Source organism: Rhineura floridana, chromosome 18, assembly GCF_030035675.1.
Source record: "Rhineura floridana isolate rRhiFlo1 chromosome 18, rRhiFlo1.hap2, whole genome shotgun sequence".
Lineage (NCBI taxonomy): Eukaryota > Metazoa > Chordata > Lepidosauria > Squamata > Rhineuridae > Rhineura > Rhineura floridana.
In genome coordinates, this window is record NC_084497.1 from 28158856 (window position 1) to 28182621 (window position 23766).

At 46.2% G+C, this 23766-nt stretch overlaps 1 protein-coding gene across 2 annotated transcripts; it reads right to left on the bottom strand.

The window, feature by feature from the left end:
* Nucleotides 1–203: 203 nt before the first annotated feature.
* On the bottom strand, nt 204–23760 carry MTHFR (methylenetetrahydrofolate reductase). Of its 2 annotated transcripts, none has more exons than XM_061602047.1 (12): nt 23296–23760; nt 18636–18902; nt 17399–17637; nt 15593–15703; nt 13105–13298; nt 10910–11160; nt 9665–9799; nt 7173–7353; nt 6298–6480; nt 2594–2695; nt 1952–2071; nt 204–1136 (listed from the first exon to the last, which is right to left on the bottom strand). In XM_061602047.1, exons 1-12 carry the CDS (start codon nt 23307–23309, stop codon nt 939–941), a joined length of 1995 nt encoding a protein of 664 aa, XP_061458031.1. In that variant the 5' UTR covers nt 23310–23760; the 3' UTR covers nt 204–938. The 2 variants fall into 2 exon arrangements, with proteins under 2 accessions (XP_061458031.1, XP_061458030.1); XM_061602046.1 differs by lacking the exon at nt 23296–23760 and adding an exon at nt 19714–19953.
* Between the last annotated feature and the right edge of the window lie 6 nt (nt 23761–23766).

Consider the following 23766-nt stretch of genomic DNA (forward strand, 5'->3'; position numbering starts at 1 on the left):
CCGGCAATATCAGGACAACCGCTGGAATTTCCCATCCCAAGGCAGATGGACAAGTAATCTGACCTAGTATTTATTCATTATTTCCATTTATAGACCATTTATAAGCTGGAGATTGTGTAGTGGTTTACAATAGACAGAGCTAACACAAGGCAGTTTCCTGTGTACCTATAACCAGTGCTGTATGGGCACCAAAAACACTGCTATATAACATGACTCCCTAGAGAGTCCTTTAATTTAAATACATAAAAAAACCTCATGCGGGCGTCAATTATATTTCATTTAGTTTGTTTCCTTCCTTACCTTCCTTTACAAATGTTTAAATATCTGATCTCTCTCCCAAGAGAAAACGAAAAAATGCAGGACAGTTCCATGATCCTGCATCTTAAAATAAAATAAAAATAAATAGTTAACCAAGCACACATAGTCCCTCCTTGCCCAAGGAAGGCAGCTGTACCGCTGCCAGAGGTGGCTACCCTCCTTTTTTACAACTTGGAATGCCCTGGGCATAATGGACAGTTCCAAATTAGGGACTGTGAAGCTATCAATCACATCAATAGCTGATCAGAAGGTGTCGCACTGAAGCAGCAGCTGAATACTTTTTTTTTTTTTAGAGTGCAACCTGGGAAGAAGGGGCGGGATGGGGGAACAGCCAGAAAGAGGAGGGCATTAAGATTTCTAGCTGCCATTAGTCTCAGTGAAAGGGAAAGGACTTGTAACCACAAAAAAAAGGGGGGTGGCTCAAGAGGATCCTCAGTATTTTGGATCGGAAGGGAGAGCGCCCGTGTGTGGATGGCGAACTAGCCACCCGCAGGAAGGCGATGGGAAAGTGCAGCCAGAGGCGCCCTCTTGAGGAGTGTCTGGGCCGCTGCAGTTCCAACTTCACATCACAAAGGTTTTGACTATTTCTGGCCGTACTTGCTGGGGCAGGGGGCAACCCTTCACGGCTCCTCTGGACAGTTCAAGAGCTCGTGCATGTCTTCCAAGACCTGCCAGAGGCAGCTGTCGAGAGGGAAGTCGTTGTCCACCAGATTGACGAGGAAGTAGTTGTCGTGGATGTACTGGATGATCATGCGGGAAGGAGACTCCTCTTCGTAGAGTTTGGCCCACTGCTCGATCCAGAGGGCAAAGGCCTCATCCTGTCCAAGGTTGAGGGAGGGGAAAGGTAAGTGGGTTAGCACAATGCACATATTTAAAACGGGCCACAATCCCCGGCAGTTTACTTTCAGTGCAAATGCAGGGGGAACTTTGTCCATACAGTCATCCAAGTGCAGGTTTTTATCCCAATCAGTACTTGTGTTGGATTTGGAATTGTTCTCACATATGTAATTATTTTGTATGTTTTTATTGGATTGTGAAATTGCTTCAAGATGCTTCATAGAAAGCGATTCATAAATGACAAATAAATAAATACTACTAAAGACATGGAGATGCAACCTGCCATGTGGCCGATTAAACCAGCCAACCAAGATGTTTTGTCCAAGCATTCTTACATAGCCTTGTTGTCACCCCCGCCTCCCAAATTTAATCATTTTCATTGCCTTTTTTAAAAAAACTCTTTGGGACAGCCATTTCAAGTCACAGGACCATAGATCAGGGGTAGAACAGTACCTACCTGGAGATGCCCCGGATTGAACCAGAGAACTTCTGCATAAAAAGCAGATGCTCCTCCATTGAACTATGGTCCTTCCCCAAGAGCCCTTTAGAATGCGCGCACACATACACAAACACACAACTTCACTGTACTTGTGCAGACACAAATGGGGATTGAACACTAATATGTTAAAAGAACTTGTGAGGACCAGAGACACCCTGGTACAACCAGTTCCACAGAATACTACTTGGCACCTTCCACCTTTGTTCACACACGTTTTCATTAAAATTTACTGAAGCCTCAGATCTGCACTTCCTAAATGTGTGTGTGTGTGTGAGGGGGTCACAATAATCCTCTTACCTTCCAGTACATGAAGCTAACTGGATCCACAACCGTCGGCTGAATGATCTCTCTGCCAGGGAAGATTCCCCACGTCACGGCATTTGGCTGCATGTCATGAGCGTTGGTGATGTTTTCACCCTGCCGACATGGAGGTGTTAGAAAGGAGAAAAACAGGGCATGTGTCCAGGAAAAAGCTGCACTGGGTTTTCAGTTACATCAGCCATTTGTCATGGTTTGATGCCATCCATCCCTACAGATCTGATACCCAAAATCACAATTTCCCCCTGGGTGGAGGAAATCCAGAGGCCAAGCTGATCCGATTCCTTGGCTAGCACAGGTGTGGGGAACCTCTGGCCCAACTACATCTCCCATCAGCCCCAGCCAGCATGGCCAATAGCCAGGGATGTCGGCAGTTGTCGTTCAGCAACGTTTGGAGGGCTGACAGGTTCCCTACACCAGACCTGGGGACTGCAGGAGGAGCCACAAACTCCAACTCAAAGCAGGGGTTGAACGAAACTGAAAAGATTCTCCAGAGATCAAAGCAGGAAATCGATCAGAGGGTTTGTTCCCAGTTTGCTCTCGGGCCAAAGAGTGAGCGTCTGGCTTCATCAAGTTTCTCCAGAAACGTTTCACTTCCAGGCTGCCAAGGGAGGGTCATACCTTGACATTGACGATGTGGTAGTTCACACGCTCACCGTATTTCTTCAGTACTGTCTGGAGCGCTCTGACGTTCTCGCTGGAAGTGAAGAACTCTAGGTAAGCCTGGAACGAGACGGGAGAGGAGATGTTAAGCCCAGAGATTCCCTTGCAGGCCAGCACTCAACAAGATAGCCCTTGGCGTGGGGGAAAAGGCTGTCACTCAGTGGTAAAGAATCTGTTCTGCATGCACAGGGACCCCACATTCAGTCCCCAGCAACATGTCCAGGCAGGGCTGTGAATGGCCCCTCCCTGAAACCCTGGAGAGTCACTGCTGCCAGTCGGTGCTGACAATAATGAGCCAGGTGGAGAAATGGCTGCTTCCATGACCAGGACATTAAGAACTTGTGCTTCTGAACCTGGCTGATGCCTGTTTGCCTGAGGAAAAGTCTATTTATTTATAAGCTGAAGCTTTTTTACAAAATAGTGACTTGTTTACTAAAAATTACCCAGGAGGGCTAACAAGAAAGAATGCAATCGACAGTAACAATGTGAAAAACAGCAGCATTTGTTTTTAAAAAGGGCAGCAAATACATACCTAACAGATATGCCCATTTCGTAACAACAACATCAGTCTATAGAACTGGTGAGCTGGCTAGAAAATTAGCTGCGGAGTGCTCAGAAGCATGTCTAAAATACCAGCGCTCTTCTCCTTTATTAAATGGCCAACCCAGATTTCTGTTGCATGGTGAGGAAGGGCCGTAGCTCAATGGGAGAGCACTTGCTTTGCATGCAAAAGGTCGCGGGTTCCATCCCCGGCAGCAGGGAGGGCTGGAAATGTCCCTTATCTGAAACCTTGGAGAACTGCTGCTGCTGCCAGTCAGTGTAGACAATACCGATTTAGATGGACCAATGATTTGACAGTATGAGGTAGCTTCTTATGTAAGTACCCTAAAAAACCCTGCCCCTTATTCTTCCTCTTGGAAGCAAGCCCGCCACTTTGCCAGTTCCAAAGACAGCGAATTCGGATGGAGGGACCCCCATTGGCATTTCCTGCATTCCGACACAGACAGAGTAACACCAGCAGGTAAGACCAGCTTCTGGGGATACAGGGGTCTGCTTGGGAGGGCTCTATTACAGACCACCTTTGGAGGCTTTGCAACACCGCAGGGAGAGGGATGAGATGGTGGCAGGATGGGGCCCAAATGTAGGACTTAAGTGGCTGGGGTGATGCACTGCTTAGCAAGGGGGGGAGAGGACAGCTTGATATGGCTGGCGATGGGTCCTGTCAGAAAAATCCAAGCCCTTCTGTAGCATCAAAAAAGGTAGCAGCACTAGTCTGAGGGGTTTGTTTGTTTGTTTTAAAAAAAGGTAACCAGCAGGGCCCTGAAGGCCTTGAAATGCAAAAGGCACAACCCAGGTTATTTCCATGCAAAGCTCAAAAGTGTACAAACAGCAGTAATCTTAAAAAAGAACTTATCGCTAGCAAATGCCATTTTGTAACATTGCTGTGCTTATTTTGTACACGCTGGAGTGTTTGCATGGGAATATTGCTGGCCATGCCTCTTGCAATTCATGGCCTTTTGGCCCCATGCTGTTTAACTGTGTGTGCGGGTGTAACATTTCATGCCCGTCTGACTATGCCACCATAACTCTGTCTTTAAAACAAGACTCTTTTAGCAGAGAAGGGAATGTTTTGCGGGCAGTCCAGGGAAGGACCGTGGCTCAGTGGAAGAACATCGGCCCGGCATGCAGGAGGTCCCAGGTTCAACCCCCGGCAGCATCTCCAGGTAGGGCTGGTATAAGACTCCCTGCCTGAAACCCTAAAGAGCCACTGCCAGTCAGTGTAGGCAATACTGAGCTACATGGATCCACAGCCTGACTTGGAATAAGGAGGCTTGCTTTGTCTCTATATTCTTAATAACAGGGAAGGGCTGTGGCTCAGTGGCCAAGCAACTGCCTTCCATGCAGAAGGTCCTAAGTTCAACCTGGAACGTCCTCAGCCTGAAATCCTGGAGAGCTGCTGCCAGTCCATGTAGGCAGTACTGAGCTAGATGGACTCACAGTCTGGCTCGGTATGTGAGGCAGCTTCACGTGTTCCCTGTAGGGATCAGGGGCTCCATTGCCTTATGGAGCAGACTGGTCATCCTTTCTTCAGTCTCACACCAGATCCCATAACATTAGCACTTGGCTACTTTATTCATTTGTGACTGCAGTAAAATTATTCTGTTTTATTACTTGCGTATTTCTGCCACCAGGTGGAGAACAGCAGTTTAGGAAAAGTGCTGGGTTTATAAACAGCAGCTAAAATCTTGGTTGCCTCTCACAGGAAGAGACCCCATTGGACTGGTATTAGCATCACACAGAGTTTCACTCAGACTTAATCTCATTTGGATTAAGAGAAGCAAGCTCATACAATAATACATTTATCCAGGAGTGGATTTTGCAGGAACATTTTTTAAGCCACATATATGCTGTGTTTCTCATTCTAATCAGCTTGTATTTAAGAATTAAAAAGGAAGGGGGAGCGAAGATCAAGAGGCTGCTTTTAAAGAAGCAGGATGAATGTGACGCTTCTGGGCTCTGCACGCTTTCTGGGAGGGGAGCAACCTCACTGCAGGAGGGCCCAGTTTAATGGGGGCTGCTGACAGAGAGTCCCAATGGGCTCATAATGACAGCTTTGAAACGCACAGCCTTTTGTCTCGGCAGCAAAGGCAGACCTGCTCGCACCACTTAATCTCCCTGCTGCTTGCTTGGTAACCAGCTGGTTTGGAGGATCACAGCCCCTCGCTCCCCCCAACCCTCCACAATTTATTGCCTGGTTGTAATAGGCTTGTCATTCCCCTCTGCATTCTCCTTCCACATTTCTAGGGCGGGGGAATCTTTATTTATCTTGACTGCTTCCGATATCTGCAGGCACAGAGCAGCCAAACCTCTTTGATTTAGCTCGATTCAGCCCCCACCCGGCTACTTTACAGCTGTTCGGGCAAGCTGGTTCTGCAGCTCAACCCTTTAGACAAAAGGAAAAAGGGAAGTCTTCCCAGGGTAAAGCTCGCTGGCAGGGGAGGCCTCTCCTAACCCCTTTCACAAGATGCCTCTAGGCCTGCAAGGAATCCACTCTGCGTACAATCCACATTTTTATTCAGTGTTGTTATATTTCCAACAGCAGCAGCAGAACTTCCAATATGGTGCCCCCCAGGTGTTGTGACTACGACTCCTATCAGCCCCAGCCAGCATGACCAATGGTCAGGGATGATGGGAGTTGGCTTTCAACAACATCTGATAAGTCTACAGCTAATGTGTTTTCCCCTGTGTGATTCTAAGCTGTTTTTAATTTGAATAATCCTACATTTTTGTCAGGCCTGCACAGCCTAGATCCTGCTTTGCAATATTTTATACCACCTGACATCTCCAGGTAGGGCTAGGAAAGTCCCCTGCCTGAAATCCTGGACAGCCACTGCCAGTCAGTGTCAGCTGTACTAAGCTTAGACGGGTCAATAATCTGTCTTTGTATAAGACAGTTCCTATGTTCATGAAGACCTGGCCCTGAACGGCAGCCTGTGAGTAAACCTTGTACCATTTGCCACAACACACAGACTATAAGACTTACGCCATGGTCATAAAACTTCACCACAAAAGGCAGGTTATTCCCCCCTACCACAGTTCTTTATTTTACATGGAAAGGCAGGCTTAAAAATCAATACAGGAGAGGGGAACAGAGACGTTACCTTCTGGAAGACGTAGCCTCCGTCGGGCCCCCAGCCCACAATTGGGTCGGTGGAAGGCTTGCCGTTGATGTTTGGCTGGGAGTTGATAGTCAGGATCCCCCTCCGGTTCACCTTGGCCAGCTCCGCTTTCATGAGGTTGGTCTCCGCCGCCAGGGGGTCGTCGTTCCAAGGCAGGCAGGTCACCTACGGGAGAGAAAAAGAATCTGTCGAGATTTCGGAAGGGGCAGGTTGCGTATGCACCCTTTTCTCCCACGCTTCCAAACTCCTTTTAAATTTGTCCTCCTGTAACACGCAGAACTGGCACACGCCACGTACTCAGGTTTATTTATTTAAAATATTTCTATCCCGCCCTTCTACCCTGTAATAGGGCACTCAGGGTGGCTTACAAAAATAAAATCAAACACGTACATAATAAAATTGTAAAAATCACAAAACATTAAAATACAATTAAAATACATAAAATACTACACACACACACACTCATATATATATATACATATATATATAGGGAGTGGTACTAAAGGTTTCTCCAACCACCCCACTCTATGGGGCTGTAGCTCAGGGGAAGAGCCCCTGCTCTGCATGCAGAAGGTCCCAGGTAGGGCTGGGAATGCCCCCATCTGAAACCCTGGACAGCCCCTGCCAGTCAGCGTAGACAATACTGGGCTAGGTGGACTAATTGTTCTCAGTACCAGGCACCTTGCTGTGGTCTTCTGCTACATAGCTGAGGGGCAGGCACCAACCCCCGCTTTGGGTTTGAGTCTGTTGGTCAGGACACACCACAAAGTTGGGCTCAGCTTGTCAGCATCGAGACCCAACACCCAATGCTGCTCTTTCTCCGTGTAGGGTCCATGCTCAGGATCTGCAGCTCTCACCTTGTGCCGGTCTTTGTTGGCCTCTCCGGCGATATAACACCTGAACACCTCGAATACGCTTTCCTCACTGGTCAGCTCCTCACCCCACATCTTCAGGAGCTCATCCCTGGGAGATTTGCTCTTCAGGTAGAACAGGTAGTAGTCTTTCAGCTCCCCAAAGGCTGGTGAGGATGAGTTACCCCTGAAGGTTTTTTTTTTGGGGGGGGGGGAGCAAGTTTGTTTCATTTATTTATTTAACCAAATATTCATACTGCTTGATTATCACTTATTCAATTTATATCCTGTCCTTCCTCCCAAGGGCAGTGCTTGTAAAGGAAACCTCTAAGCCAGGTGTGGGGAACCGTTGGCCCTCCAGATGTTGCTGAACTACAACTCCCATCAGGCTCAGCAAGCATGGCCAGGGATGATGTTGTAGTTCAGGAACATCTGGAAGGCCAACGGTTCCCCACCCCTGCTCTAAGCAGTTTACAAAAACTATAAAGCATACATTAAAACTGTCAATAAAAGTCATAGTTAAAAACAAGAGATTCATATGTAAAGAGCACCAGTTGAAATGTACATTATAAGCTAAAATTACCAATTAAAATACACGTCAACTTTAAATGCCTAACAACAAAGTTTTTAGGTGGCGCACAAAGGAGTCCAGTGAAGGCGCCTGCCTAATATCAATCAGCAGGGAGTTCCAGAGTGTAGAAGCTGCCAAGCTAAAAGACTGATTCCTTGCAAGTGCAAACAAACATTACTACTTCTGTTGGCATATAAAGCCCTTAACAACTTAGGATCGCTTCCCCCCATAAATGCCCACTCAGCCACTTCTGTCTGCAGAACTGGCACTTTCACAAGTGGAGGAGCGAGGCTGGGCACCCACAGACAGGATCAAGAAACATGGAGCACGGTTGTTTCAACGGACCCCCACTTCCCCAAGGATGTGAATTGGTAACAGCAACCAAGAGTACAAAAGGACTTCTTTGACTGCTTGGAGTTGTATCCAGCTAAGTTTTACTCTGAGGAGACCCACTTAAATGAATGAGCCTATGCTAGGGGGTTGGACTTGATGGCCTTATCGGCCCCTTCCAGCTCTACTATTCTATGATTCTAGTCATCCCTATTAATTCCAGTGGGACTCCTCTGAATACGACTAATGCGGGATACACCCTAAACGACTTAGGCTCCAAACACTCTTGGGTGTTAAGTTCAGCAAAGGGGGCTCCTCTTGGTAGCTCCGCTGCCCATGGAAATCCTGTGGGTGGGGGTCCAGGAGAGGGCATTCTGGGTGGCAGCCCCTAAGTTGTGAAATTCTCTCCCCACAGAGGGGTGTCTGGCATCTTTTGTCACAGACTGAAGACCCTGGCCTTTGACATCCGAGATACATATACTGAAGGGCCCACCCTGTTCCTCTGATTGTAATTTGTCCTATGCCGTCTTTGTCTGTCCTGCTTGCCTCAGCTTTGCCTGGCCAGTAGGAGGCGCTGTTCCTGCTGCTATTTGCTTGGCCAGTTTATTATTATTATTATTATTTATTTAATTTGTATCCTGCCCTTCCTCTCAGCAGCAGCCCAGGGTGGCAAAGTGCTAAAAACACTTTAAAACTTTTAACACTTTTAAGTTTATGTTTCATAGGAACATATAAGCTGTCTTATACTGAGTCAGGCCACTGGTCCATCTAGCTCACTACTGTCTACACTGACTGGCAGGTTTCTGACAGGAGAAGTTCCTAATCCTACCTGGAGATGCCACTGGGGATGGAACCTGAGACCGTCTGCATGCAAAGCACATGCTTTACCACTGAGCTACGGCCCTTCTCTTTCAAAAGAAATAATCAGGCCTTAGATTCCAGTTTCTCCAGCTCTTTTAGTTAATTAGCATTGAATTGCTTTTAAATTACTTTTAACTGCAGGTTAACAAATTGTTAATTGGTTTTTGTCATTTGTTTATTCTGTTCCGCCAGGGTTATGCAGGCAATTAAGATGATGTCTTTTCACAATAGCTGACCTTTGTTTTTATTGTATTTTTATTGATTTTATTGAACGGTGGTGGTTGTTTTTAACTTGTAACTCTTTTGATGTTTTTAATTAAAAAGCAACATAGAAATACATTTATAAATATATTGTTATTATGTATTGGTTTCATTTATCAGTCACTTACTATAAAGTGCAAGCATGTTTTTTAATGCATTTTGTAAGTTGCCTTGGAGTCCACAATTGGTTAGAATTTGATATATAATAGAAAGAATCAGGTAATCTTAAAAGCCCCAAATATGTGGCTGTATCCAATTTTGCTCCAACACAGATCAGACCCGTTAAAATGAATATCCATGACGTAGGTCCATTAATTTCAATGGGTCTACTGTAAGTAGGACTACTTGGACACAGTCTCCTCTTTCAAGTATTTTCTTTTTAACTCTTAATTCAAATGGGTAAACCGCTTCCCAGCCTAACCAGATTCTTCTGGAGGAACTTAACCAGCCACTGCTGCCACCACACCACACTCACCAGCGGCCGTTGGGAAACTCATCCCATTCCTGAGTTCGGTAGATGTAGCTCTTCGGTCTGGAGGCCCAGAAAATGGGTCGAACATCTTCAACTCGCCGTTTTGGGTGAGCACTGACTGCCCATGGCAGGGGGCGCCTTATTGCGGGGGCAGGGGAGAGGAGGAAGAAGGGAGAGAAGGTTAAAATGTTTGCACATATAGGTACACTAAACAGATATTTCAGCATTTTCCCCCCAACAGGAGACACATACTTCTTTCCCCTGAATTAAAACACAAAAGGGTGATTCACTCTGACATCCAACACGATGTACCCCCCACAGTCGGAGGCAGTGTGCTTCTTAAGATCAGTTGCTGGAAACCGCAGGAGGGGTGCGTGCTTCTGTCGCACACAGGTCCTGACTGCAGGAGTTCCGCGGGCACATGGTTGGCTACTGTGAGAACAGCAGGCTGGATTAGGTGGGCCACTGGCTTGAATCCAGCAGGACCATTCTTATATTTTTATGCTGTTCTTAAGGTTTACTTTTACAGCATGCATGTAAGGAAGAATTAATTACATGTCTTTGGAGCAGCCCGTCCCCACATGTATGCAGAAATCACTGTTTTGTGCATGCCTTGTAAATGGAAAGAGGCAAGCTTCTACATGCAGAGATGTAGAAGTATCAACTGCCCATCAGAGGAGGCTGTCTGTTCCATCTCTCGGTAGGGAGTGACCAAATGCTCCAATCAAACCCGATGCAGAGAGTTACCCATCCCTAGCACAGGCTGACTGGATGGAGACAAGGCCAGAGCAGCGAGTTCCACAGAGTCAACCAGTTGCTCCAGAGTCTTGCAGGGACAACTTGGATGTCTGACTCCAGCCAGCTGCAGGAGCACTTATCCTCTAAGGTGCCTTTGCATGTCCAACCAGGAATTTCTGATCTCCCATTGCGTGGGACATAACCCTTCCTTGGTGATGGGCTTCCCTGCAGATTACGCTTGGGGGGAGAGGGATGGATCTCTCTATTCCTCTTCCACCAGTCTGCATCCTAGAAAGCAATTTTTAGTAGCCTGCTAAGGCACTGGTAGCCTTCACATCTGTGTTGGCTACAGAAGAGGAGGCTTCTCTTACTTTGCAGCCGGCACAGACACAACAGCTACTATCCTCTTAGAAAGCTACTAAAAGTGTTGCAAGCTAGTAGCTTTCGTGGGCTTGCTTACCAAGAGTGACTTTTAAGTACAAGCGGAAAAGGGGGTCCCCCGGTGCTCACCTAGGGTCCTCTTTCCAAAGGCCCAGACGCCTGAGCACTTCCATGGTTGCCACTTCCCGGTTCAGGGTGTAGAAATGCAGGCCGTGGACCAGGCCGCTGTCCAGCAGCTCCCGGCACATGGTGACCGCCAGCTCAATGCCGTAGTTGCGGATGGCCGCATCGTTGTCCTTGATGGGCTCGATGATGTCTTTGATCTCCTGGGGCACCTCCAGCTTTGAGAGCTTAACAAGTTGGCGCAGGGAATGGTAGCCCTGCGTGAGAGAAGGGGAGGGGAAAATAAAGAAGTAGGCAGGGTACCAAGTTTAATAAAACAAAATTCTAAATCAACTGGCCACTTGCATATCGGTCATCACGACTGGGTGGGTCTACATCAAGGGTTCCCAAACTGGTCCATGAACTTCATTCAGGTGGCCCACGCCATGCCCACGTTAAATAAGCCATATTGATTTTTAATTTCATTCTTATGCCTTCTTTTGTTTCTTAAACTGTATTTTTTTGAATAGCCATTTTAATCCTATGCAATGCAAAATGGAATACAATGAAGTACAATTTGAGAAACAAACAGAGCAATACGAATGCCGTTAAACATCGCACAGCATCTAGCACGGGACATCCCAATTGCGACAACCATCAGAAAAACAGTTCAGTGGTCTGCCAAGACCCCTCAGCTATTTTCAAGTGGGGAAGAACGTTTGGGAACCCCTGGCCTACACATAAATGGCACGGCGGAATGGACTGCGCCATTTCAGACTGCAGGGGTGGTAATGGAATAGAGCTCGGGGAAAGCCCTGCTGCCTTGGAGCCGACAGGAGTGGAACTGGGAGAGTCTCCTCCCACTGAAGGGGACGGGGCATCGCCATTTGCACAGCCCAGCCTCTGACGCAAATGGGAGGGGCAACCCACTCACTGCTAACCTCCACCTCTGGATGGGAATCACAAGTCTGAATGCTTCCCTTTGGAAAAAGCTCCTTGCAAGCAGCAAAGAGTTTCTGACAATTCCTGAACCAAGCGTATTGCTCCAGATAACTCTTTTGGTTCTTTCCCCCCCGAAGAAAACTAAAATCATGATGGCCCTTTGGAGGGCAAAGGGCACATGGATACTCACTAGCAAAGGTTACTCTACTAAAGCAGGGCTTAGAGTAAACCTGTGGCTCTGTAGATAGGTTTGGACTCGAGTTCCCATCAGCCTCAGCCAGCATGGCCAATGATCAGAGATGATGGGAGTCACAGCCCAGCAGCATCTGGAGGGCCACTGATTCCCCAATCTCTGCTCTAAAAGGTCTGGAGCGACTGATATTCTCAAGTGTCAAATCTGACATTTCTTCGGAGGGCAGGCACGAATACTACACTTGTGGGCAGGGAAGCCAACTCGTTTCTGTCACCTGAAGTAACCCCTGGCAGCCTGACTGCATTCCTCCTGGAGTTTTCACTGTGGGTTAAGAATTAACTTTGTCAAGGAGGGAGCCTTATCCTGACCCCTTGTGAGGTTTGTGTTTTCTTGAAAACAAGGAAAGGAATTGCAAATGCTATCGCCTCCCCTCCAACGTCAGCGTGGTGAGGAACTGCTCACTCCGCCACCTCATTCTGCTACAAGTATAGCCCAAGATTCTGTGATTATTGCAAACAAAGAGATTTAACAAGACACCCTAGACTATAAGTTCAAAGTTACTATTCTAGCTGCCTCATACATACATTAGTTGAGTGTGTTTTATTTTAGTCTTGTGTATAGTTGTTTTATGTTTTGCTTTTGTAACAGCCTTTGGCTATATACATTTAATAAACAAACAAACAAGCAAACATACATTAGTCATCAATTCCAGTTTGTCACCCATTTATTGTTTATATTGCTTTTGTGCTGTTTTATCATTTTGAATAACCTTCTCAGCCACCTTGCATATCCCTTTAGGAACAGAAGGATGGGACACAAGTGGTTTATTTTATTTTTTTTAAAAATGGTGACCTATAAGAAACTAAGAAGCAGTTTTTTCAAAACTTCCCTGTCTGGTCACCTGAAAGAGACTCTAACTCGCCAGAGACGAGTGGCTCTTTTCAAGTCTGCTCTAAGTGCAGCTACACAAATCTCCAGAAACACGAAGCCAAAAGTCTGGCATTTTTGTAATCAAAAGACCTCCCTGGAAGCATCTACCTTGGTGTCTCTCGGGAAACTCTCCCAACTCCACATGAAGTGGCCTCACCTGTATTGGGAAAATCCCCGGCACGACAGGACAGGTGATGCCAATGGCCTGGCAGTCCTGCAAGAATTTGAGGAAGGTCTCCGACCGAAAGAAAAGCTGTGTTATGACAAAGTCGGCTCCTGCCGAAACTTTCTCCTTCAGGTGCTTCAAGTCCTCTTCATAGCTCTCTGCCTCAGGGTGTCCCTTGGGGTAACCTTCAGGGTCAACAAGGTAGATAATGAACTTCGGAGCTGCTGTTTTTCACCTTTTACTTATGGTGGTGGTGATTTCATTTATGAATCACCTCTGTGAGGCATCCCAAAGTGATGTACAATATAATATAAAATAGTTACATATATAAAAACAGTTAAGGGAATTGCATCTATAAAAACAATTTTAAATGTAAAAACCAAAACAGCACATACATAAAATCAATTGAGGGTTATAAAACATCAGGATAATACTGAACCGTATGATGTCTTTGCTTTATCATAAATGTGTATTATATAAATGTGTAGCTCACATACAAAATATACATATTGTACAATTTATTATTTTAATTTTTTAAAAATCGTGGGCACAAATAGCAAGACTTACTGAATCTCAGCCATGTTGTCAACCAACTGCCCTAAAACCCACAATTTTTTAAAATTAAGAACTTTACTGGGGGACTGCAAAGGTTCATCCTATGAGGTTTTGCTTCTTTCATTCAGCTAAAATGATGAAACTGAGGTTATAATACTTTGGACACATAATGAGAAGACACGATTCATTAGACAAGATAATAATGCTTGGAAAAACTGAAGGAAGTAGAAAAAGAGGAAGGCCAAAGAAGAGATGGATTGATTCCACAAAGGAAGCCACAGACCTGAATTTACAAGATCTGAACAGGGTGGTTCATGACAGATGCTCTTGGAGGCCACTGATTCATAGGGTCGCCATAAGTCGTAGTCGACTTGGAGGCACATAACAACAACAAAACATTTTCCTCTCTTGAGTCTCCCATATCCTTTCTTTCCTTTGCAGTCTGCACCTACAAGCACTTGCCTAATGAATTCTGGCTGGCCTTGGCAGCTAGCTATTGCGTGCTTGTCACCAACCTTATACTGAGTCAGGAAAATTGGTCCATCCAGCTCTCCCGGATTTCAGGCAGGAGGCATTCCCAGCCCTACCTGGAGATGCCAGGGATTGAATCTGGGACCTTCTGCATGCAAAGAAACGATCTGCCACTGAACTATGGCTGCTTCCCATCTAGTCCATCAGGAACACAGAGGATTCAGGAGAGGAGGTGGCTCGGCCTTTCACTTCACACCAGAGAGGTGCCTACCATTTCCAAGAGCCTCCAGATCCCTGAGTGAAGAGAGACTGACCTTTCTCACAAGGTCCCTGTCTACACACCAGAACTCAGGAGGTGTAATGTGTGTGTCGGGAATCTATTCTCTCTTCCAAGTCATCTACAGTGGGGGGTGGAGGAAGTGGAGGGATCCTTTCACTGTGCATCTAGGTGCAGGCGGTTGCCAGGAAAGGATTTAAGGTCATCATGCTGACCTACAGAGCCTACTTTCCAGTTCTCAGCTTGCGACGCTTCCAGCTGGAGGAGGACTGGGGAAGCTGGTGCCCTCCAGGAGTAGCTGGATTCATAAGAACATAAAGAAGAGCCCTGAAACTGGGGCAGACCAAAAGGGGCTCCATCTAGTCCAGCATCCTGTCCTCACAGTGGCCAATCAGACACTCCTGTGGGAAGCTCACAAGCAGGACCGACGCATAACAGCAACTCTTTCCGCACTTGCACTCCCCAGTAGCTGGTATTCAGAGACACAGGGTGCTTCTGATATAGAAGGGAGCATGTAGCCATTCATCTCCCATCATTCCAAGCAGTCAGTATGGCCAATGGTCATATATATATATATATATATATATATATATAAAAGACAGTTTTGAAAGCAACAAACAGAACTTCACTCAAGCTTGCTCTGGATCCCTATAAGGATTCCGTTAATCACCTAAAAATATATATGAACGTAATTGTGATAACCAAACAGAGGTTTTCATTGTTTTAACAAAATGTTTCAGCTTCCGCCTTCATCAGCTGCTAACATACAAATGCTGTTACCAAGGTGGCAGTTATAGAGCTTTGAGGAGGGAATGCTCAGAGGGGCTTCACTTGCAGAAGCTAAGTAGTGTATATGTACACGTATATGTAGAAATAAATACATTATATATTAGTATATTATAAAATATAATGTCTCCATCTGGCTGTGATCTGCTTAAAATTCCCCTTTTGGACTGGTACCAAGGTCAAATTGGAACATGGATCCTGTCTCCATAAAGATCAGAACCAACTCGTTCTTACTCAGAGCTGACCCATGGAAACAAACAGGTGTAAAGCTAGCCGTGGCCATTCATTTCAGTGGGTTTACTCTGAGTAGAACTAGCACTGGACACAGCCCCTTAACCTTCCTCTAGCTGTTCCTGTGGAACTGGAAGGCCTGCAGCCGGGCTCTCTCACCTGCCACGCAGATGTCAAAGTAATCCTCGAACTCGCAGCGGATGTGCTTCACCAAGTCAACAGCGTAGTTGAAACCCTCGACTTCCTCTTGCCACTCTTCACCAATGGGATCTGTGTGGGGAGACAAAAGCGCACCAGGCCCCCCCCTTTAGTAAACACACTCCCCTACAGTGCAGGTTTTACTTCATTTATGTGTCCCCTGCACAGGCTCAGTGGAACAGCATCCGCTTTTCAGGCAGAAGGTCCCAGGTTCAATCCCCGGCAGAATCTCCAGGTAAGGCTAAGACTCCCTGCCTGAAACCTTGGAGAGCTGCTGCCAGTCAGTGTAGACAATACCGTGCTAGATGGACCAACGGTCTGACTCTGTGTAAGGCAGCTTCCTGTGTTGGAGAATATAAGCCAGGACCATGGAAAGCAGGAATTAAAAAGTAGGCTTTCTCCTCTCATATGGACTAGCGAAGCAGGAACTTCTGCCTACTGCCCTTCAGGCCCCACCAGCACATCACAGAGGCCCTGGGATAGAAAATGCCCATCCAAGATCAGCATCCATATACGCTCCTGACAGCCCTGGCCTCACCCCACCAATTTTTACTCCTCTCTTATAAATAAAACAAAACAGGCTCTCAGTGTCAGACAAAGATCAATAATAAAGCTGCTCTCTGGTTCACAATCTAAAAAGAAGAGGGATTGGGAGAGAGAAAAACACGAGTTCGGGCATTCGTTCTTAGATAAAGAATTATTTGCGTTGTATTCAACTAAATCTTATTCAGAGTAGGCCTACTGAACCTACGTTAGTCATGCTCATTGACTGCAATGGGTCTACTCTGAATAGGACTAGCACCGGATACAATCTTTGTTGTATGTTTGGTATGAATGTTTTATTTAAAGTCTGTGCGTGTGTTTGGTTGTACGTATGAGTAGTTCTCATGGTGCGGAGATGTGAGTGTGCTGACTTTAGGATGTGAGATTGAATTACGCGAGTGCTTGTAGAGGTTGATTTGTGGTGTGCTAAAATAGTACGCTTGAGTGTGTTGGTTTAGAATGTTGATGTGTTCGAACATTGGTGTGTTGATCCTGTAAAGGTGTGTTCGAATAAACTGAATGACATCTATTTTCAACTGCAGCTAGACGAAATTCTGTTTGCTATAAAGGGGGCTGTCTGTTTTAATTGTTTTACTTTTTATTGTGATTAAGAAATGAGCTGATTTATTTTGTGGAATCTACTATGTTTAAAACTACACTTGTTTCTTTCAACTTGATTTTTATTCATTTTTTCTTGAAGCCCAGGGAATATTTTGTTTAGTCTACTACGTTTGTGATGATTTTTCTTGTATTTCTTGTACTTAGTTTTATATGCAATGTTCATACTATATGGTGATACTACAGAGGATGTTTTGTTCAGTTATTAATTGTATTTTATCAATTGTGTTTTTTTGTATCTACGTTTCAAGATGTTAACATGTTGTATACCAATTAAGAGTTTTATTTAAATATAAGTGACATATAAATGGTCTAAATAATAACAATAATAACCTTTACTAAAAAGACACGACACAAAAGGAAGAGGGACTGGGGAGGGAGAAGGAAAAGAGCAAACTCAGGCACTGGTTCTTACTTACAGAATTCTCGCAATGACCAACAGAAATTGAAAGAGGTCGAGGGGAACCCCAAAGTTGCTGCTCGCTCAGCAGAGCTGACAGAGAGGCCCTGTCATCCCATCTCTCCCTCTGATGGAATGGCTGCTGCTAGATTATCCAGCTACCATCTTTCCCCAAATTCTCACAGGCGGGCAAAGAGGCAACTCACCTCCCCGCAACGCCATGACATTCTTGAGACCAAGCCGCTTAGCCTTCTGCAAGTGTGCCGTGATTGTCTCCTTGGTCTGGTTGCAGCAGGTCATGTGGAGGATGGTGTCCAGGCCACAGTAGTTGAGTGCCGTGCTTGCCATCATCATGGAGGAGGTTTCCTTGTCGGAGCCCGGGTCTCCAGCTGGGTGCCAGGTGACGTCGATGAAGAGTGGGCCGCCTGCCCCCATGCGGTCAAACCTGCAGGTTTTTACCCAACAGAAACAAAAATAAGTTACCAGCCTGTGCAGCTGCTGCCTAGGACACTCAACAGCGAGACCAGGGAGGGGAAGCCTCCAGCCTGCAGGCCAAATTAGGCCAAGCATGGGTCCAAAACCACACCCACCTACCCCACACCTAATGTCGTATGCAAGGTCAGTTGTGAGACAGGTAGAGATGCGACTGCCATTTCACAATCAGGAGCCTCAACACCAGAGCTTGGAAAAGTTCCTTTTTTTGAACTACATTTCCCATCAGCCCCAGCCAGCATGGCCACTGGATTGGGCTGATGGGAGTTGTAGTTCAAAAAGAGGAACTTTTCCAAGCTCCGCTCAACACAAGCTCTTGGCTATCCTTGGCAAGCGAGGCTCGCTGTCAGCAGTGAGAGCAAGCCCGCTGGGATTGGACGCGCTAGGGACCTGCACTCGGGTCCTGCTTGCGGGCTTCCCCCAGGCACCTGGTTGGCCACTGTGAGAACAGGATGCTGGACTAGATGGCCACTGGCCTGATCCAGCAGGCTCTTCTGATGTTCTTAGGGAGTTCCTGACTGGGAGCTCCCGTTGGGACTGGTGGCTGGCAGGCAGGGAGCCCAACAGGAGATGGAGCCAAGGACAGGCAGAACCAACTAATTCTAGCCTTGTACAAGGGCAACATTGAGACTGAGGAGGAGGAGGAGGAGGAAGCTGACAGCCAGTGCCACTCCTGGGACTGGTTATAAGTAAGAAGGCGGGCAGGTGTATAGGCTAGCTGAGTGCAGACTGAGGTTGGCAGGGCAGGGCCCCACTGGCCCCAATGGACCAGCCTCCCCTGGGAGCTCCCTAGCACAGTAGACCCAAGTCGAAAGCAGGTCATGAAGCCAGTGCCAGTCAGCTCATACCATGCCCCTGCTTTAACTGGCAACACGGAGCAGCTTCAAACACAAAGCTCGGCTTTTCATTTCCCCCTCTTTTCTTCCACCCCCCTTGCAGCTGCGCCATCACCTGGAGATGAGGTTGACAGCCCCGTTGGATGTCCGCGGAGGGAAGAACTCCAGGGAGAACCACTTGTCCCCGGAGTCCTGCCGCCGCCGCATCTTCTCCCACAGGCGGTCGTGCCGCTCGGCGTCTAGGATGGGGGTGGAACATCGCGAGCTGTCCTTCGAGCTCTCGCTGCCGCTGCTGCCGTCAGACCGAGTGAGGGCAACTCCATTGCCGATGACAGTGGCCCCGTTGCCGGAGCCGAAGGACTCGTTCACCATTGCAAGCAACCTGGGAAGCAGGAAACAGGAAGAAGGTTAGGCAAGCAAGACACAACGTATGCTAAGCTGAGGCCCTCCAGATGTTGCCGGACTACAATTACCAGCAGCAGGCGAACGGGTCAGCTGTGTGGTAGCTGCAGTCCAACAACATCTGGAAGGCCATGGGTACCCCGGCCCTGCATTAAAAGTAGGCAGAGTTGTGATGGAGGATAGTTCAGGGAAGTAAAGGCAAGTAATGGTCTAGGACTGCTCAGTAAGAGAAGGGAATCCACATCCAATACCAGAGCAAGACAGACACATGGCACCTAATTAACAGGATTAATTGCAATAATGGTTTCACAAGCTTTCAGAAAAAAGAAAATACATACTCGTAATGGAGAAGATGGAAGGCCGATTAAGTACAATTGTTATTAAAGAAATACTTTCAGATGCAATTCAGTCATACTTCCTACTGGGAAGTTATTCAGCAGTTAGCTAGACAAATGTTATGACTTCTAATAAAAACATACATTGAGGAGCCACTTCGTCTCACTTTCCCCGCACATGTCCAGCCAAGGAGTCCTCAACCCAGACCCATATTTTCACAACTGGGGGAAACTGTCACAAATTGTAACAGCCTCTATATCTCCAGCTCCTGATAATGCAAGAGGGAGCAGGCAGAAGACACTGCTTGCCTTCTCAAGGTGTGCTTTTCATGCCCTCCCCAGAGAGGAGACATGGAAGGGAATGTCATTAACAAACTTTTATCTCCAGGGAAGAGGTTTGGAGGAGGAAGAGAAGAGACAGCAGCACAATCAGGGGCTCAAACAATGATCACTTGCCTGGTGGCGTGATCCTTCCTTGCAATTGTCCACTGGAGCGTACAATGCTTCTCCAGCTGGGTGGACTTTTTAGTGCCCTCCAGTTTATTTACGCCAGCTGTCCACGTGGGCACCAAGTGAGATTCAGCCTTGCTGACCTTGGGGCTGGCAGCAAGGGGGGGTGCTTTTTGGATTGAATTGGCCATCTATGCACAGCCACCCTCCAAAATGGACCCTGGCCAGCAGCCTCCAACCTCCACCTAACGCTGTGCAAACAGCAACACTTCGGCTCTCAATAATACCACAAAGCCAACCCACCCCTAATAAGGGGTGTACCCAAGGCAGCCCCCCTCCAATCAGAGTCCAGCCCTCACCTGCAGATGCCCTGACTTACCTGCCAATCAGAAGCTGTCCTTGGCACTCCCTCCAATCAGAAGCAGGATTCTCTGCCCACCGCACCAATGGCAGCTTGCCTCCCCCCCCCCCCCCGCCACTAGGGGAAATCCAGCCCCCAAGAGTAGTCCCCCCCCCATTTGTTTGCTAAGTAGGCACAAAAGCTCCCTTTAATTGTCAGGTCAGAGTGCCCCAATGTTTATACAAGGACTGTCTTGCAGGGATTATTCCCTAATGCCTTTTTCAGGCTCCTTATCAAGGAACCCAGACAATCTCTCTCTCACACACACATACGCACAAACGCAAGCTATTTAAAAAAGAGGAAACACACACAGAGGTCTCTCTCTCTGAAACACACAGTGCTCCTTCCCAACATCCAGCATTAAAAAAAAATGTATCCAGACAGATGCTCTGGGAAACTGGCAAGCAGGAGGTGAAAGAGGGTGGGGTGATTGCCACCCCGTTCTTAACATCCAGGCTTGGAGGGATACAAGCTTTGGTGCACTTCCCTGCCTACACACTTGCAAATGACCCCCAATATTACCCGTCTTTAAAATGAGCCTTAAAAGCATACTCATTTAGAGTGGGCCCTTTCTTCAGGTTTGTTACTGCTGTTTTAAGGGACTGAGATGTCTTAGCGCTATGTCTGGTTGCAGCCTTTACCAGCTGGCTGGGGCTGATGGGAGTTGTAGTCCAAAACATCTGGTGGGCCCCAGCTTGCCAAAGGCTGTTTTATTAACTTTATAAAGTCTCTGCATTTATGAATGTTGCAGTACAAGGGTTGCTAACCTGTGGCCCTCCAGATGACTCCTCCCATCAAGACCCAACTGCCAAGGGTCAGGGATGATGGGAAGTATAGCCCAAAAGCAACATCTAGGTTTGTCACCTCTGTTTTGTCAGGCCCACGTTACAGTTTTGATGCCACTCTGGTTAAATTATAACTGACTTGTGTGTGTGTGTGTTAATGTATTTTATGCTTTATAATTATACTGTGATGTTTATTATTTAATAATGCTTTCTTTATGAAACATGAAACAGATCTAAAGCTAAACGGGCTGTGATCTCCTGGATCCCTTTTTTAAAACTGGCCACTTTCCAGTCCTCTGGAACAGAGTTCAATCTTAGGGACACGTTATATATTTTTGTTACAAGACGAGCAATTTCACATTTGAGGTTTTTAAAGAAGTCTCAGATGGATACATCAGAACCCAGTTATTATTATTTTTACAATAAAGTCTAAGAAGTTAATCTCTCGTCCCCAATATTTCTTTGTTTTCTCGTTCTGAAATATGCCTCCTTTCTCCCTACCCCACACACAGCATAATAGCTTCCTTGACAGGCCTCTTCAACCATGCTTGTTGTTTGAGCCATTGCAAGCTCTGTGTGAGGAGGTGAAGGGTATAAGAAATAAATGATGATGATGATATATTTTTATTTCAGTACAATATTTGTCAATGTTTATTGTCGTATTTGTATATATAGTTACATTGTTAACCGTTTATAGTTGTAAGCATAACAGGAATGAGATTTTTGCATCTTTACTGCTGCAAGCTGCTCTGTGCAATGCAAATGCATATAAATATTTTGAGGAAAGAGATAAATATTTCCCCCTTATGCACTATACATGAGACATCTGCCAAGCTGGAAAACCGACGTGCAACACTGCACCCCTCTTGTAGAGAGTCGTAAGGATGCTTTGCTGACTACAATATGTCTAATGCTGTATTCTATGGTGATACTTTTGTTTGCATTCTGTTATTTTTTAAGAGTTGTTTATTACTGCATTTTACATGCTGTTGGCCACTCCAGGCTCTTGATGAGGAGGTGCAGAATATATAATAACAGTATTAAATTTTTGCATTCTAATTTTGCAAGCCGCTCTGTGCAATGCAAATGTATTGCAAGGGCAGGATATGAACGGGGGGTCTCCTTTACTGGGACCACCCTCAGGAAGCAGCTGGAATTGCATAGGTCTCTCCCCCTATTCTCCTTCTCTCAGGCTACCCATATAAGGGGACAAATGTCTATGGAGGGAAGGTTTTCATAAGGTTATGTGGGGAGAATACTTACAGTGCAGGAAAGGTTTTTTTGGGATCCTGGGAAGGGAATATTCATTCCGGGTGAGGGAGAAAGGCTTACAAAGATGGAAAGATGGAAAGGAAAATCATTGTAGAAAGGGAAAAATAGGGGGAATACTGAAAAAAGGAGAATACTTAGGGGAAAACTCTTATGGAGAGGAATTTTTAAAGGAAACATTTATACAGAAGAGAATTATGAAGCAGAACTATAGAAGTTAGAGATTTTTTTAAATCTTGCCATAAGCATTTTTAAGATGCTGCTTACTTGTCGCCCACTGAGTTTTACTCAGAGTAGACCCACTGAAATTAATAGAGCTGAGTTAATCACGCTTATCAGTTTCTATGGGTCTACTCTGAGTAAGAATAATTTTGGATACAACCCTTTTTTTTTTTTAAGTGTGTGTGTGTGTGTGTATGTACATATGTACACACACACACACACATATATAGGCTCATGTGTATAACAAGACAGGAAAACAGAAACTGATCTGCCTATGTCAAATACTGTGTATTTATAAAATGAAGTATGAAAGGAGCAACATTTATGAGGGGAAGAGCTTATATGGGGGGGGCTGAGGGGACAAATATATTTAAAAGGGAGAGATTATGAGGGGGGAAAGAAAAATAGTAAATGAGGGGCTTGGAGATATTTCTTGAGGTGAAATATACAAGAAAATGTTTTGTGAGCTGCTGGGCCACCATATAAAATATCATAACCCTTTTTTAAAAGCTTTTTACATTTATTTTAGTTCAGGCATAGCTGGCTTTAAAAAGTTTTGAGGGGGCATTTCCTGAGGGGGGGCAAAGTTTTGGGAATTATTGCCTCTTATTTTATTGGTAGTTGGGTTTAGAAAAAGTTGTGAGGGGTTTAAAGAGGGGCAATGTCTTCACCCATGGTTTTATAACAACCATTGTATTATATATTATTATTATTATTATTATTTACATTAATACTGTTGCATTTCCCTCCTCCTCCTGCCCCCTCTTTCCCTTCCCAAATGGTCTCTTCCCTGCTTTAACAAAACCGCTACTAGAAAACGAGATCTCCTCGTCACCACCTCTGTCCCTCCCCCCCCTTCGCAAGAGTTGGACCCTTCCACACACGCGCGCGCCCCCGCGTTCTCTCATTTACCTTTTTTCGGGCATGTCCCCCTAATTGTCTCGCTCTTGGTCTCAGCAGAGGCGGCGGCCACGAGCAAAGAAAAAAGATGGGCGGCTTTCTTTTGAGTTGCTCCGCCCACCTATTTTTCTTTCAAAAAAAAAAAAAAGCGAAGGAAAAGTGGTGAAAGGTAAAGGTGTCCCCGCACTTGTGCGAGTCGTTTCCGACTCTTAGGGTGACGTCTTGCGACGTTTACTAGGCAGACCGTATATATGGGGTGGGATTGCCAGTTCCGTCCCCGGCCTTCCTTTACCCCCCAGCATATGCCGGGTACTCATTTTACTGACCACGGATGGATGGAAGGCTGAGTGGACCTCAACCCCTTTTACCGGAGATTCGACTTTCTCCTTCCGTTGGAATCGAACTCTGGCCGTGAGCAGAGCTTCGGTTGCGTTACCACCGCTTACCACTCTGCGCCACGGAGGAAAAGTAGAGCCGCTGTCA

Coding starts and splice junctions, on each gene's coding strand:
- MTHFR (XM_061602046.1), bottom strand. CDS start 19,898: ATGGCCAATTCAATCCAAAAAGCACCCCCCCTTGCTGCCAGCCCCAAG. Junction 17,638..18,635: donor GCTGTCAACCTCATCTCCAG/GTGATGGCGCAG, acceptor AAAAACCTGCAG/GTTTGACCGCATGGGGGCAG. Junction 2,072..2,593: donor ACCACATCGTCAATGTCAAG/GTATGACCCTCC, acceptor CCATGTCGGCAG/GGTGAAAACATCACCAACGC.